The 15,876-nt window shown below is 57.3% G+C and overlaps 6 protein-coding genes across 6 annotated transcripts; all 6 read right to left on the bottom strand.

Annotated features, from left to right (window-relative positions):
• Nucleotides 1-403: 403 nt before the first annotated feature.
• On the bottom strand, nucleotides 404-1,036 carry LSCM1_04571 (uncharacterized protein; the record flags this gene model as incomplete). Its single annotated transcript, XM_067322074.1, has 1 exon — nucleotides 404-1,036. The coding sequence occupies one exon, from the start codon at nucleotides 1,034-1,036 to the stop codon at nucleotides 404-406; it is 633 nt and encodes a 210-aa protein (XP_067177169.1).
• A 1,025-nt stretch (nucleotides 1,037-2,061) lies between these two features.
• Nucleotides 2,062-2,796, bottom strand: LSCM1_04570 (uncharacterized protein; the record flags this gene model as incomplete). The annotated part of the gene is made up of 1 exon (XM_067322073.1): nucleotides 2,062-2,796. The coding sequence occupies one exon, from the start codon at nucleotides 2,794-2,796 to the stop codon at nucleotides 2,062-2,064; it is 735 nt and encodes a 244-aa protein (XP_067177168.1).
• Nucleotides 2,797-3,569: 773 nt separating this feature from the next.
• On the bottom strand, nucleotides 3,570-5,774 carry LSCM1_04569 (uncharacterized protein; the record flags this gene model as incomplete). Its single annotated transcript, XM_067322072.1, has 1 exon — nucleotides 3,570-5,774. The coding sequence occupies one exon, from the start codon at nucleotides 5,772-5,774 to the stop codon at nucleotides 3,570-3,572; it is 2,205 nt and encodes a 734-aa protein (XP_067177167.1).
• Nucleotides 5,775-7,251: 1,477 nt separating this feature from the next.
• LSCM1_04568 (uncharacterized protein) lies at nucleotides 7,252-8,253 on the bottom strand (the record flags this gene model as incomplete). Its single annotated transcript, XM_067322071.1, has 1 exon — nucleotides 7,252-8,253. The coding sequence occupies one exon, from the start codon at nucleotides 8,251-8,253 to the stop codon at nucleotides 7,252-7,254; it is 1,002 nt and encodes a 333-aa protein (XP_067177166.1).
• A 2,196-nt stretch (nucleotides 8,254-10,449) lies between these two features.
• Nucleotides 10,450-11,028, bottom strand: LSCM1_04567 (uncharacterized protein; the record flags this gene model as incomplete). Its single annotated transcript, XM_067322070.1, has 1 exon — nucleotides 10,450-11,028. One exon carries the CDS (start codon nucleotides 11,026-11,028, stop codon nucleotides 10,450-10,452), a length of 579 nt encoding a protein of 192 aa, XP_067177165.1.
• A 3,417-nt stretch (nucleotides 11,029-14,445) lies between these two features.
• LSCM1_04566 (uncharacterized protein) lies at nucleotides 14,446-15,303 on the bottom strand (the record flags this gene model as incomplete). Its single annotated transcript, XM_067322069.1, has 1 exon — nucleotides 14,446-15,303. The coding sequence occupies one exon, from the start codon at nucleotides 15,301-15,303 to the stop codon at nucleotides 14,446-14,448; it is 858 nt and encodes a 285-aa protein (XP_067177164.1).
• Nucleotides 15,304-15,876: the final 573 nt, after the last annotated feature.

Below are 15,876 nucleotides of genomic sequence, written 5' to 3'. Positions count from 1 at the left end.
TGACGAGACATTCACACGCAAACACACATGGAAGGGAGAAAGTAGACAATACGAAGCCAAGGAGGGAGGGAAGCAGCTGGCGCTCGAGCAGATGACCACACAGGGCTATCGAGATGGAGAGAGAGAGAAAGAGACGCAAGAGCTATACCCTCGTGTAGACAAGTAAACACACATTCAGCAACGCAAACGCAGTGCTTATGCTGTCGTGGAAGAGATCACCTTTTGTTATCGCTTCCGGTTCCAGTGCGAGGGGGCGAGCGACGGCCATAAAGGTGAGAGAAGAAACGGAAGAGAAGGAGAAAATATGTAGAAGGAATCTGCTGAGTGAGGTGTTGCGTGAAGGTATCTTTCATCGCCGTATCGATGGCACGCGCATAAAAACACAGAGGCTCTCCATTTCTCGTCACTTTACCTGCGCACTTGGGTACGGATTAGAGGATCCACTGGAAATTATGTTCAGTGGGTTCGTCGAGTACCCGACCTTCAGGCGCTTCCCGTGGAACTCGTAACCGTTCATGGTGTCCACAGCCTGCTTGGCGCTGTCGGGATAGCGGAAGTAGACAAAACCGTAGCCGCGAGGCATGCTCGTCTGGCGGTCGAAGATGATGCGTGCGCCGTCGAGGGGACCAAATCGCGCAAAGAGCGTGTGCAGGTCGGCGCTCGTGACGTCCTGAGCAAGGTAATTCACAATGAGCTGCTTACGATATCGCTCGTCATTCGATGGTACTGGAACCATCTGCGTCCGGTTGTGGCGAGCAGCGTTTTGATCAGGAGAGGCCTGGTTCATCGACCCTTGAACGCCGCCCTCGTAGATCGTGCCTGCGGGTCCACCAACGTACTGTTGATTCGACTGTGATGGGATGTTCATCGAAACGAGCTGCGTGTTTGGCGTCTGGTACACGCCCTGCTGCTGAGGGTGCTGAACGATGAACTGTTGCTGAGGGGTGTAAGACGAAATAGCAGAGAACTGCTGCTGCGATTGGTTAGAGGGGAACTGAACCATCTGCGATGAAGAGTTCGTGTTCGGCAAGTACATTTTGCGTGAAGATGTAAAGCAACGAAAAATCTTTACGGTGAAGTGCGCGGTGTAGACCAATCAATGAATAAGAAAGAAAGGTACGGTTACTGGAGCGAGACAAAGCGAGTAGGGGGAGGGGGGTGATCTGAGATGCTGGTGCCAAGTAAGGTCTGGAGAAACGGAGATCGGTTGCTTCACAGTCGACGAGGGAGTAAAACACGGGTAGAGATATCTTTTGTGAAGGACGAAAAGGAAACGCTAATGATCAAGAATGAAGGTTGCGGGAACCACAGGACACCATCAAGGTAAATCGACTGGAAGAAGAATGGGGAAGATGGACAAGTAAGGAAGCGAGCAAAGGCGGATTTGGCTCAACGACGCACCTGCATTCAGAGACGTGGAAAGGGGAAGAGAAATGTACGCACAGACACACACATTTACAGAACAACATAAAGGAGAGACGCCGCATTGAGGGCACAATCGTTGAGAGGAGAGCAGGGGAGCGGGGTGTGACACACACACACAACGGTTGAAAGTACGGCACAAAGGAAGAGAAAGAGGAGCATTGCGGGCAGTAAAGGAATAAGAGATAAGCGAAAAGGAATGGCATGGGCGAGCGAAGCGGCTCAGCAGTGTACCCCGGTGTGCATCCATGTCGACGCTGCACATGTCAAAGGGTGAAAGCAAGCGCCTCACCCTCTGGCTTCCGCAGCCAATCACGACACGTGGAGCGATGAGGTTTTACAGTGCTGCCAGAAGGCGATGAAAGGGAGCGACGTCTGCAGGGGTGCTTGAAGCTCATATTTCTTATCAATATCCGCAGGGCTGCGGGAATGAGGGAACGAAGCAGAACGCGAAAAAGTTGAGAGAGCAGAACGAAAAAAACAAAAGTCCTGAAAGCGCTATTGTCGTCATCGAGACGACCCCCGGAGCCCCTCCGCTTCACATAGGACGATAGCGACACATGAGGAGCGTAGTGGAGTGGCGTGCCTGCTGAAGTGCCGAAGAGACGACCAAGCAGTAAGGCGCTCGGCAATGTGTGGTCACTCTCTGCCAACGGCGTGCAAGACGTAGCGACGCTCAGACGCTGTCAAGAAGTGATCCATCAACTGCAGGACGTGATCTTGTGACACAGCGCAGTTAAACTCGAGTGTCTCCAGAACGACCAACTCCTCCTTGATGGTGCTGCGAAGAATAAGGCCTTGGGCGGTATGTGAGTGCGGCAGAAGATTTGTGAGATACCTGACCGAGACTGTGTAATCTAGATGCCACTTGAACGCAAGCGAGTAAACTGTGAAGAGCAGCTGCGTAACGTGCTCCTTGGCAATCGTCAGGGACCACTTTCTACTATCCTCGCGCGGCTGCAAGAAGGACAGGTCCCGCAGCCGCTGGCAGACGTAGTGGTTGAGCTGCAGTCGATCCACAAGGCAAAATGCTATGATCCATGAAACGGAGTCAAAGTGTTCGTTAGCGAGAAAAAGGTGCACGATGAGAGCATCCGGCGTAGAGGGGGCGGCAAAGCCGGCGGCCCACAATGCGTCAAGCGCAGCGTCGGAGTTGTCGATGCCATCTACGAAGTCACCATGGGTTATGGCATCGGTAATGAAAGGCGGGCACCCCGGCTGAGTGAAGTGGAGGTAGCTCTGAAACAGGCGCCGCCACAGGTTTGCCAGCGACTGTGCCGCCAAGTCGTTCACATTTTTTGGCACCGACTTCTTCAACGTCTCATTAATATGCCTCTTTCCGGCCTTGTGTGGTGCGTGGAGAAGTCGCGGCATGCGAATCCAATTAGTGATGTGTCCGCTGATCTCCTCTAGTTGCTTGTCAGAGAGGGGAGGAAGAGTGAGGCACCAATGCCGTTTTATTCGCTCCACCCTGACGTACGTTTGGCAGAGAGGCGAGAAAATAGAATAAAAAGCAACGTAGAGGGCCAATAGGGAGGGTTGGAGGGCATAGCGGAAACAAATCGGCGCAAGAGGAGGCGACTTTCTTGTGTGTGTGTGTGTAGGGGAGGGGGGGGGGCGGGGATGGTGCCGCACCATGCACCGCAAGAGAAGCCCCGCAGCTGGCTTATACCGCCGCTACCAGGGGAAGAATGAATTGACTGCGCGGTCACACATGCATCCAACGTACCGGGACGCTCACCAATTGCGCAACGACTACGCGCGGGCGCTTTCCATGGTGTATAGGGGCCCATGACGAAGAAGCTACGTGCCGTCGCAAGCCACCGTCCTGAGCCATGTTTCCACTGCCGTCACGTGGCGTCGAGCCACGCCGGCGCCTTTTTCTTTTCCATAGAGACACCGTTGCCGAGAAGAAAAACCCTTAGCGCGGGCATAGAAAGAGTTCCGTTACATGGACATACACGCGAGTGAGAGTAGGCGTGCACACACCACCGGATGCACCGGCGCACAAGTGAAGCGTCAATGCAGAAGCGGAGTAATATACATGTTGGTGAAGAGGCAAAGAGGCCGCCACTGTTGGGGAGGGAGGAGACACAAAAAGGAAAGAGGGAAGAGGGGGCCCGGAGGCGATCCGCGCATCTTCGCATTCACTTCTTTTTGGAGCGTCTACTCGAAGCAATTTGAAGCTCCTTTTGTCGAAGCTCCAGCGCAGCGAGTTTCTCTCCCTGGAACTTTGCATCATTCATTTCCTGCGTGCGGTCTCGCTCGCACCCCTCCAGTTCACGCAGAAGCGGCGCCAGGCGCTCATTCTCGGCCTCCTCGAGATGCTTGATTTGGCGCCGGACTTTCTCTATCTCGCGGTGGAGGCGATCGGTGCGGTCTTTTTCTTGCTGAATGCGGGTGTCGATGTTGGATCGCTTCATCTTGATTTCGTTGAGACTGTTTGTGACGCGGTCCTCCGTTACGCGAAAGAGATTCTCTGCGGCGTCGCTGACGGCACGGGCTTTCTCGAAGACGCGCTCCAGATCCGCAATCTCGCGTCGCAGCTTGTCCGACACCACACGCACCTCCTCACTGCGCCGCAGGAGCTCCTCGCCGCGGTCCCGCATCATACGCTTCTCCACCTCGATGTCCTCGAGCGCACGGTCAAGATCCTTCTCCTTCGGTGCAAGGGCGTCGATGTTTGCCTGAAGCTTCGGGACGAGTAGCATTTTGTTGGATGCCTTGTTGCGCTCTAACGCGCGCTCGATCGACATGGCGCACACGTAGGAAAAGTCGTTGTAGGCCACGTCGAGCTGCTCAAGTGTCTTGTTCGTGTGGAGGCTATCACTGATTGCCTCACCCGTCGCCTCCTGCATCAAGTTACGCCGCAGGTTGAGGTGACGCAGAGTTCGGTTTTTCTGCACTGCTTTTGCCATCTCTAGCCCACCAGTGTGGCCGATGCGGTTGGACGACACATTGCACGTTGCGAGGCCTTTGTTCACTGCCAGACCCTTTGCTAACTCCACCGCCCCAGCATCTTTCATACGGTTGTTGCTCAAGTCCAGGTGGCGAAGTGTGTAATTGACGCAAAGGGCGGCGCCGAGCGCGGCAGCTCCCAGAGAATCCACAGAGCACTTGGAGAGGAAGAGAGAGGTCACACTGCGGTTTTCGCTAAGTCCGGCACTGATCGCCTTCAGTCCCGCACCAAGTGGGTTGCCGGCGAGTCGGACAGTGGTTAGGGCACCAGAAGCGGATAATACTTTACCAAGCGCATCGGCGCTGCGCTCACCAAGGACGTTGTCATCCAGGTCGAGGTACTCGACCACGTCATGCCCGTTCCGGATGGCCGCTGCCAGTGCGCCGAGAAAGCATGCGCCGCCCTTGTCCTCCAGGTGATTGCGCGGAAGCTCCCAGTGCGTCACGTGCGCCACCTCCAACGCCGATGCAAGAGCGCGCGCGCCGTCGACGCCGAGGTCGTTACTCGAGAGGTTGAGGCGAGTAAGGGAGCAGTTGTGCGCGAGGGCGGAGGCGATGAAGCCCACGCCACCAGCGCCGAGGCCGTTGCTGCTGACGTTGAGTCTGGCGAGCACCTCGTTGCTCCGCAGCACCTCCCCAATCGCCTCTGCGCCGGGGATGCCGATGTGGTTGCCATTTACTCCGGCGCGTGCGCCTATGTCGAGGGAGATCACCGTGTTGTTCTCAAGAAGGGCGCGCAGTATGAGTACGCCGCCAATGTGCCCAATATCATTGGAGGCTACGTCAATATGAACAAGAGTACGGTTTCGCTTGATGAGCTGAGCGATGAAGCGCGCGCCGTCGTCGCGCAGGCGGTTGCCCGAGAGATCCAGAACACTGTATCGAGTGTTGCGCGATAGAATGGCGGCCAACGCCTCAGCAGAGCAGACGCCAAACCCGCTCTCTGGCAAGCAGAAAAAGCTACCTTTGCACTTGGCGCTAATGAGCTCCATAAACCGCATCTCACGCTGCCACGAAGGGGGAAGGTCCTGGTCTAGACAGCGGGCCTCGTACAGGAGCCGCAAGTCTTCGGCGGTAATGCTCACCTCATTCTGACGCGTCTCGCTCAGCGCGCCGCACTGACGAAGGTGCTCAAAGGAAACATAGTTGGCCACGTACGGAATGCCATCGGGCAGGAGGCGGGGAAGGTTAGTAGTGACTGCCTCGCGATCATGAAGGAACGCGCGGCACTTGGTGCTTTTGAATCTGTACAGCTGAGTCTCATACGTGTCCTGCCTCGGCCGCCCAAACCTTCTTCCCAACGTCGCCGTCTCAGCAGAGAAGGAGGGCGTAGCGGCCGCGTGGTCGTCGTGCTGAGCTGCCACCAGCATCGGTGGCGATAATGCATCCTCCATCGCCGCCCACGCAACTATCCAAACTTCAGAGAGTGATGAGGGGGGGTTCTGCAGGAGGACAACGGTACGCGGCACTCTCTCCGTTCTACTTCGCGCACTGTAATTGCCCGAATCCGAAAGCATAGCGAGCAGGTAAGAGGGGAAAGCCGCACACAGGCCGTGGAAAGAGTGTGAAAAAAAAGGAATCAACAGGAAGAAAAGGGGGCAGTTGGGAGAGTTAAAAGAGAGCGAGTCCCCGGAGGATGTGCCGGCGGTGCAGCGTCACCTCGCTCGCCACATCCAAGAGACAAAAAAATGCATGCTGTAGAGCCGCCATACGCGCGCAGTAACACTTTCGTGATTGCGCGTGCGTGTGTGCGTGAATAGCGTGAGATACGATGCACATGAAGCTGAAGGCACTCCCAAGCGCCAGTGAGTGAGTGCCATAGTACAGAGCAGTGCCACGCGCCTACGCACCAGACGCAGCACGGCTCAATCTGGCAGCTCGTATAGGCGAAAGAAAAACAGATCTGGAAGGGAGTCGTTTTTCTTCGTCTCGTTCCGTTCCATTTGAATTGTGTCAGGCTGCGTTGCAGAAGGCACTCGAGTAGTCTCGCCCGAATGGCAGCGGCGTCTCGCCAGCGACGCTCACACAAATCATGAAGAGGCTTCGTAGTCGCACCAACAAGAGCTCACTTGTTTGGCGGTTTGTTCAACGAAAAACGAAATGCTTCGCTGGTCGCTCCTCCTGTCACTTCTCTCGCTCCGCCCTCCCCAGTCCCATCCGTACAGTCCGTGTCAACTTCTCCGACCACAGCCCCCACGACGATGGGAAAGGCAGGTTCGATGGGCCCTTCAGTGCAGACAGACGAGGTCCACTTCGGAATGCGCAAAGAGCAGGTCGGGTTGACGGAGGAGGGGAAGGGGAGGGAAAGGAAGAGGCGATGCGGCACTGAATACACGCATGTGTTTCTCATGCTTCCACTAGCCGTTTTCAGCACCAAGAGAGTGATGGACGAAACGCAATGAGCCAGCCGTTGCTGCATGACGGCTATGTTGCTGAACGACACCCACACGCACCATGAGGCAATGCTTAGTCCACTGCCATCCCAATACATGCAGCACAAGCGGGGCCTTTAAATCATGCTCGGCGTTGCGGAAACGCCGCCAAAGCAGCCAAGCAGTTGATGGCCAATTATACGACGTGGGCCTGCGGGACGAGTCCTTCGATGTGGAGGTCGATGTGATCGTGAACACACGTCTTCTCGGCACAGCGCTCCCGTACGCCGGTCCACTGGCATTAAAGAGTCCGAAAGCGCACTGAATATGAAGGTAGCGGACACACGGCACTCCACCCCAACCCCCAAGAATCCGTGCAAGGCCTCGATACCACGAGCTGCGGTGAAAGGCGGGATTCATCACACCAAGAAAAGGGCACAAAGGAAGATGTCAAAAAGCTGAAGTCTATGAGATGAGTGTTTATAACGCCCACAGTCGTCTACGTCAGGCCGCGACGCGCGCTCTCAATCACCATGGAATAAAACACCTCCGCGTTGGCGTTCTTCGCGACGTAAGTGTTTCCAGAGGGAACGCCACTGGCTGTGCGCCGCGTCTGCCCTTCATTTGGCGCATTGGCGTCCACCACAACTTCGAGCGACACCGCCTCCACCTCGGCCAACTGCCGCTCAATGGCGTAGGCGGTCGTCAGCACATCCCACGCGTAATACCCGTCACCGGGGCGCATCAGCTCGAAGTGTGTGCAGCTCGCCCAAGCAGAGCCGATAAACTGGGAGAGCAAGTAGTTGTTCTGGGCACCGAATTGCCGCACCACCTCCGAAGTTACAGGAACTGCGTTGGTGGAGTCGAGAGAAAAAATAGTCGTCCTGAGGTGTGGGCACGTGAGGACCGTCTTGGCTGCCGAGGGATCCCAAAAGATGTTCCACTCCGCACTGCCGTCGGTGCGGCCGTCGATGAAGACGTTGCCCTTGACGTCGACCGCGCCGCCCATGATGATGCACTCCTCCACGTTCTTGCAGAATGCCTCGCCGTACTTCTCTATACACCACGCGACGCACGACAGCGGCCCGGTGACGCAAATAGTCACCTTCTCTGGAGACGACATCACCAGCTGAGCCATGAGTTCCTCCCCAACAAGTGCGTTGTTTTCGGCACGTACGGATTCCCAGATAGCCACGTGCTCAGGTATGTTAACGCATGGCAAGTCCTCCATGTTCTTCGCACTCCACCGCCACTCCGACGGGAACGGGTTGACGCCTTTGAAGGACGTCTTCGCGATAGGGAAAAGCTCTGTCGCCTCCTTGGCGTGCATCATGGCCATCAACTTACCAGACACGTTGAAGGCGTGGTCCACAAAGCAGTCGGCGTCCGTGATGATGCAGCCAATGACTTTTACTGACAACGGATTGCCCAGCAGCAACGCCAGGGCAACCAGGTCATCGTGGCCGCCGTCATGGTCAATGATGACGGGCTTTGGAGCCATGGCGCTTCGCTTGGGGTAAAAAAACAAATTATACGAGAATAGCAAGCGATGAGACGCTCAGGCACGAGGAAGAAGGCGCGCGCAACCGTGCGCAATTCGAATCTTCTGAGCGTGTTCTGTAGCTCCACGCCGGCCGCACGACGAGGTTCGTCTCCCTTTGGCGGCAGTCAGGAGCAACGGATATGTTCGATGTTCTCACCATGGGCAAAAAGGTAAGAAAATTCGTGAAATGTGCGCGTGAAGAAACAGGAATCGGTGCGGCAGGCAAGAGTGAAGGAAACATTTTTCCGTGAGGGCCGTTGCGCGCCTGTCACCCGCGGCCCCCTGAAGAGAGAGGCTTCTTGGCAACAGGGCACAAACGGAAAACTCTGTGAGAGGCAGGGTACAGAAGGCGACAGCTGTGCAACAAGAAGTCGACGAAAGGCGGAGGTTGCGACCTCGGCATGCGTGACTTGGCGCCGGCAGTGGTACTGCCTCAGCAACAGCTCACCCTGCGCTACTACGCTCGTGCGTATCTGGCGAGCAGCAAGCTGAACGTCATGCACCAAAACACATGAAAAGGGGAATGGCCTGCTTACATGGTGAAGGCATGCCCTGCAGAGCGGTAGCGGAAGCGGAGGTCTTGCCTTCTCGCCTTTTCACTTTCTCGACGTCCCACGGCAAGCCGCCGCTGCTCCAGCCACTGCGTCTGAGCGTGCGTAAGCGGGAAAGATGCATACAATCCCATCCGGTCACACTCCGCTGGTATTGTACCACTCCTCTCCATTCCTCAAGCGGTAGAGAACATGCCAGAGAGGAATGTGCTGCTTGCGGTGGCCGTCTCCGCAGTGCAAGGGGAAGGAGAGGGGGGACCGATTCCTCGGAGCTTCGATGGGCACATTGCAGGAGAGAGCACCCGTGCATGGACTTCGTGTGTGCGTGGCCCACCCTTGCCCATGACCACACTCGCGGAGCCCAGCAACGATAGCATCGGTCACCGAGCGGGCACCGCATGCTTCAAAAGATGAGGGAACATAACGACCTCCTAAACACCGGAAGATGGCGATTCCTGGTGATGCCGTCGCCCGGCCGCTGAGGATGAAGGCGAAGGTGCTCGCGGAGGGGAGCGGCGCCTCGAGCGACTCTTGAGAAGACTGAGGTTCATGAGTCGAGCCGTGACGACCCCCCGGCCCACTGTTCTTTGGTTGCCTCTTGCAGGGACACAGCGTCTACCGCCTGGGCGATCGCATCGCTTCTTCGGTGACCAAATTGCATGCCGCGCTGCCCGCAAGTGCCCGACGTGTGCTGGACAAAGGATAGCAGAGAGCTGCAGCGAGTGCAGGACGGATGTGTCACGCCGATAACGACAACCGACACGCTCTACGTTCCCCACATCAAGGTGAGAACACGGGCCAGATGGGGCGCTGTGTGCGTGAAGCCGCCGGCAGCGCAAGCCGCCACAAAGAGCACGCATCGGTGAAGCGGCCCCACCGACAGCACAACTGTAGAACAGCGCCGCACGCTTCGCTGTGCTCTTTCGTCTCTCCAGTCTATTTCTAAGAGCAAGAACGAGAGGAGTCGGTGCAGGCTGTATAGGGTTAGCGTGCCCACCCCTCTCAACCCTCCGCAAAGGCTAAACCCACACCGATGCAATCAGCGTGAACCCTCGTGGTTTCCCTTTCATATAGGGTCTCTGGCCCGCTACATTTAACGCAGCGAAAGACCATCAGAGGCGCCAAGCCGAGATCCCGACGGCCAAGAGCGCAGGAGTCACAATTCGGCGAAATGGTGGGGGTGGGGGGGGGGTTCGGTGAGCCAAGAAGCTGGTGCGACGGCTACCTCCGCTAACTGACCTCTACCATCCTTTTACGCGTTGATGTCCCCCCACACCAATATCCCGCCCTCTTCCTGCGGGTATGGCCTCCGGGAAAGCAGTTTGATCGCGCACACACCCACGTACCACGTATCGAATCCCTGGAGTCGAATTCGTCAGCTCGCACATGGTCTCGCAGTCTAAAGATACGTTGTCCCTTCCTCTCCTCCTCACGCACACTGACGCAGAGCTCAAGATAAGCCACTCGCGCATGAGGGCCACTCAAGGAGTGGATAAGCGCTGTGGCCGCCGGGCTACCGGTCGTCTCCCCGCGGCAATGGAAGGGAGCCCTTAACGGAAGGGGGGGTAGAGGGGCTACCAGTGTCGCTGGTTTTCTTCTTGTGCTACCTAGCATCGCGATAGGGAAGGAACGCAGCCTCAAGCGACTGCGGAACGTACTCACCGAGCAAATCGTACGACCGCTCCGGCGTCACCCTACGGCGGAACTCTGTGACGTGCTCCATCCAAAGGTGAAAGCGGCCGATTTCGTACCATAGCAGCCCACTGAAGAGACCAAGTGCACCCAAGTTCTTGCGAATAGAGCCGCTTTTGGCCATCAGCCGCGCCACACATCCGACGGCGCCCATGCCAGCAGCAAAAAAGCCGCTCTGATGGCCCACAAGTCCGTTATCCACCCTGTGCGCCTTCACGCTACTGTAGTAAACGACGCAGATAGCAAACATGCCCATCCACCATTTCTCTTTGTTTCGCACCCTCATTGTGAGACACGTCGAAAAAGAAGAGAAGAGACATAGGAAAGCGAAGGGAAGACCGCTCTTGGGAAGCACTGCGGCAGGCTGCAGCACCGCGACGGGGTGGAGAAGCGGCGCGTAAGCACCAGCATAGTGGTACCCGCGCCGGTTTACATCTTCCTGGTCGCCTCCGTCAAAGAGAAGCTTTCGCAATGCTAAAGAACCACTCATCACGAGTGCACCGGCATCGAAGGTCTTCTGTTGCGCCCTCCACTACCTGCGAGCTTCGCAAGCGAAGCTGAGACGGTGACATGGGAGTCACACAAGAAAAGAGATGAGCAACAGCAGGAAAAAAAAGCTGATGAAGTGTATGAGCCCACATGAGAGCATATACAGGAGGAAGAGGTTCGGGGAGGAGATGGGAGAGTCTACCATCAAGCCGACTGCGAAGTCAAAGTACCATGGTAAATAGTAGCAATAAACCGGTACGCCAATATGGTATCGCACGTGCGGAATACCACATACGTAGTGGCATCAAAGCACTTCAGCTCACTGCAGCGCGCATGAAACTCGCCTCACTCCTTTGAAACACGACGCATCGCGTGAACGCACCGGTCTTCACGCAAGCAAATGTGCAGCCTCTGTTTTTCTTTTAGTTTCCTGTGAAGGATTGGCGAGAAGGCGGCGCTGCCACCGACACACTGAACGATCTCTCACTCGCCGTCTCAAGCCAAACCGCTAATGACCCGCAGTGGTGTGCCAGCCAGCAGACACAAACGCACACCGAACCATCGCTCATGCCTTCGCACGGGCGGATCAAAGAGCGCTCTCTTCTCATTCCCCAAGCGCCAAGACGCACCTTCCCATATAAAAGGAGCAGGCAAAGAGAAAACGGGCCGCGGAACCAACAGGCCGAGGATTCCATCGCCACAGCGCCCCAACACACGATAATGGGCGCTTGCTGCCTTGTCGCATGCGCTTCTCGCATGGAATACATGCACTCAAGCGCGTATGCATTGCCGCACGGCACCGGTCATCCGCTATGTCACGCCGACTTGTGTCTCTCCGTAGTTGCGAGAAAACGCCGACTATCGTGTCTTTGCGCGGGTAGTCTACATGACGGATCCCGAAAATGGGGAAAGCCTCGGTTGCCCTTAAATGGGTATGAAGACATCAGCCCCGTCGGCACTCGGTGCGCACACACAATGTTTACATACTCAGCCGTCGCGCGTTCACCACGGCCATACCGAGAAAAGAGCATGAGGACTTTCGGCACGAAAAGAGCCAGCTAAAAACAAAGAAGCCTCCAGTCCCGTTGAGCTCGTGTACGCGCTCTTGCATGCGGTTCCGGTGCGACGCAAGCAAGGGTATCATACGGACCCCACGGCATTAGAGAGCAAGCGAAATACTCTCCTCGACCACAAAGGAGCGTGATGAAGCACCCACTTGTCCCTGGCTCTAATGGCAGATTAGAGGCTCAGGAAGCAGATGAGAAAACATTCTTCGTCAGCCCAAAAACGCAGCAGCCCCATCAGCAGATGCTTAGTCTCGTGTCGCTAGAGTTCCCGTATAAAGCTCCCTCACCATGACGCTCACTGTAGGCCCATAGCCGACATGAAAAAAAGTAAACCGTCGTGAAAGAGGCTCGAATCAGGGGAACCTTTTGCTTCCCATCTACCGGCCCCTAACCCATCCAACGTCCATCAGACCAAGAAAAACAAGCGGCGAGACGGAGGTGTTTGGCACATCTGCCGTTCAATCACGGCCGTCCATGACTGCAGCAGTTGCACTCATTATCTGAGGCCTGATCACCGGTCTATCACGTCAGGCCGGCATCAGGCGGCGCCGCGACGCGCGAGGCGGCAGGCTAAGGTCACGCTTTGCTGCCGGCAAAGCCTCCCACACCAGAAGGTCCAGGCTGTCGAGCGTACGCTAATGGCAGGAGATTATCCTCGCCCAGCCTTGCACCTGCACCAGTCACGCCTGTGGATCCCTGTAATGGTGTGCGGCTGGTAGTGGCGGCATGGAGTGCAGGTGGTGTGCCGCCTACGGCTCCCTCTGGCGTTGGGGTGCCCCCGCGCGCTGACACGGACAGCGGCAGGTTGGGCACTGTGCCCGATGTGCCGCGCGAGAGATTCTCGGATCGCTCGACCCTCGAAGCGCATCTCGTGCTGCGCCAACGATCGTGCACGCAGCGGTCTGATAGCGCGCATCTCACCCGCGCTGCACGGGCCTCTCCTGGTCAGGTGCCTGCTGCACCTCCTCTGTGCCCTCTGCAGAGGTGCACGCCTTGAGCTCCCGGTGCGCAGGCGCATGTCTGTCCGCGGGCCCCCCTTACGCTCGGCACCCCAACGCTTGCCGGAGATGCTCGGATGTAAGAGAAGGCGGGATGCCCCGGGTACCGCAGACTCACGGACAGCGTCCTACCCTCCGGCGACACACGCGGGCGCGCCTCGACAGGACGCCCGCGGTGACATCGGCGGGAGCTGGAGGTGAAGACAGCGAGCCCCCCCTAACCCTAACCCGCCACTCCCCTACACAACAACGCTGTCCTGGGACAGGACCCAAGATGCGAGAAGGCGAGCCCTGTGTATGTGTGTGCGCGCTGCCAAGAGCCGCTAGCATGGTGTGGCGCATCGAAACAAGGCGCGCAGGGGTCAGCAGAGCAATAGTGATGGACGAGCAAGGCGGGAAGAGATGCACACCGATCAGCCCTGGAGTGCATGTGTACTAGGCGCGCGGCATCCCCAACATCTGACCGACGGGGCCGATGCGACCCAAACGCCGGGGGGGGTACGACGAGAGCAGCCCGGCATGCACCATCGAGACCTCCAGACTCGAGCGTCGGGAGCCCCCGCACCATGTGATGGGATGTCGCAGCTGTAAGCGACTGGAGGGGGGATGCATGGCAAGCAAGCATGCTGCAGGGCCACGGGCTTTGACATGGAGCCGGCCGACCTCCCTCTTGGGCTCATCCTGCATGCACGTAGCCCCCCCCGTTACCCCGGCGACAGCCGCCGCCGCTTCCGCGGCCGCGCAGCGTCCTCATGAGCGCGGCCTGCTCGTAGCCAGGCATGCGCAGCTCGCCCAGCTCCGTCTGGCGCTGGTCGCCCAAGCACGTATGCAAAGACCGCTCGGGGAGGACTGGGAATGGCTGCTGAGACGCACGGCCTGGCTCGCCGGCAGGACGGCTCGCCTTGCATGACCAGGATGCAGTCGTGGTGCAACAGAGGTAGGGAAGCCGTGCTTGGGTGCGTATGTCTGTTGAGGTGTTCGTTGTCTGGTGGGGCCGCTGAAAGAAACGATCATTTCTTTGCTTAAATGGTACGCCCGGTCAAAGGTGAATGTGTGAATCCCTTAACGGTAAGGGAGGAAAAAGAAAAAATGTTTTTAAGCAAAGAGACGGCGGTAATGGGGATACTGCATAGCGGCCCTCTCCAACGAGTGGCGCGTGCCGAAGAGTTGTTTTTTTCGTTGCTGTCGCGTTTGTGGTTGGAAAGATCCCCAACTTCACCATCTAAGCACGAGCCCTGTTTGTTGTATCGCGAGTCGATGGGGACAGAAGCGGGAGCTGACTACTCCACGAGCTTCGCTTCCCCTTGATGTATACGCTTACCTTGCCACCGACGGCCCTCACAGGATACCCCTCTATAACGCGAGCGCGTTCTTTACGGTTTCATAGGTGACCATCATGATGGCACCAGAGGGGGCTGTGTAGAGGATGCGTGGTACAACACCAGAGAAGACGCCGCGAATTCCCCGTCGCCGGATCAGCTCACTTAGTGTGTGACGGAAGCCGAGCGCGCAGCCAAGCTGAAGATGTGTCTTGACCGTGTCAAAGGGGAATGAGACAACGGCGGCGCACGCACCTGCCACGAAGCCGGCGGCCATATAGTCTCCCGTCGCCTCTTCTTCGCGGTGGCGCACGCTGCCCTGCCCGCGGGATGCAAGGAAACCCTCGTAAGCGAGCCAATAAGCTGAGAAGTGAGGGATATTCATCACCACCGTTGTTGGCAAAGAAGCAAAAAGGGCTCCAATGCCTTCTCTTTGCACGATTCGCCTGGCACACTCCACCGAGGTCGTGAAGCAGCGGCGTTGGTCCATTTGCATGCGCTGCTTTACCACATCAAACGGCGTTGACACTGTGTCGTGCGCGACCGTTGCAAACGACGCGGCTGCGGCAATTGCAACATTGGTGTCCTCACCAAACAAACGTTTGAGCGCCTCGTACACGCTGAAGTACGCACCGTGCGCTGGAACCGCTGAGACGAGCACCGGCACGCAGCCGCGATAGAGATGCGTTAGCCGCTCGTGATTCCAGACGTGCCTCACGACGTGTCGAATACTCCGCGCAGGTCCGCCCTGCATACGCGTCTTGATCGTGTCACAGGGGAACATCACGAAGTGCTCCGCGAAGCCCGCAGCTCCGCCTGCTGCGAGCTCTACCAATGAGAATTGAAGCGCAGCATGCTCGGCCGCGGAGGTGGAGGAAGAGGTGTCGGACATGCACCTCACCGCGTGTGATTACGCTGTCACGCAAGGACGCAAATAAGCAAAGAGACAAGCAATGTACTGCTGCCAAGTCCACTGTTGAAGATATTTTGCACCGAAGAAGGAAAGGTCAAAAGCGAGTGAAGGGGTGGGACGGCTCGTTCAAGTCAGTGTGAGGAGGGCATCGTGGGTGGTCGCCGAGTTGCCGTGCCCAGTAGAGGGCAGAGAGGTGAACATGACGCAGAGCAGCCACGGAGATCGTGGAATTAGGTGGGAGAAGGGAGTGTAATGAAAGAGGGAGTCGGCGACAGCTTCCTTCCTGTGCTCCGTCCGACTGCCCACACTTCTCCTCACTGAGGGCGCCTCCGCCGGAGTGACAACATACGACGAAACGGTCATGCGAAGACACTCCTTTGCTGCTTTCGGTAGTTTTTTTTGCTTCACAAATCAGCGCGGCACATGCGAGGGCGCGAAGAACGTAAGCAAGCACACGCGTTCGCAGGGAGTGCGTATTGTGTAGCCCATCCGATGGAACGCACCACCACCAACTCGCGAAGAAGTGTCTGTGCATCGCGGCAGAGAAAAGAA

This window comes from Leishmania martiniquensis, chromosome 29, assembly GCF_017916325.1.
Source record: "Leishmania martiniquensis isolate LSCM1 chromosome 29, whole genome shotgun sequence".
Classification (NCBI taxonomy): Eukaryota; Euglenozoa; class Kinetoplastea; order Trypanosomatida; family Trypanosomatidae; genus Leishmania; species Leishmania martiniquensis.
Note: the sequence above shows the minus strand (reverse complement) of the source record. Positions and strands in the feature narration are given on the sequence as shown.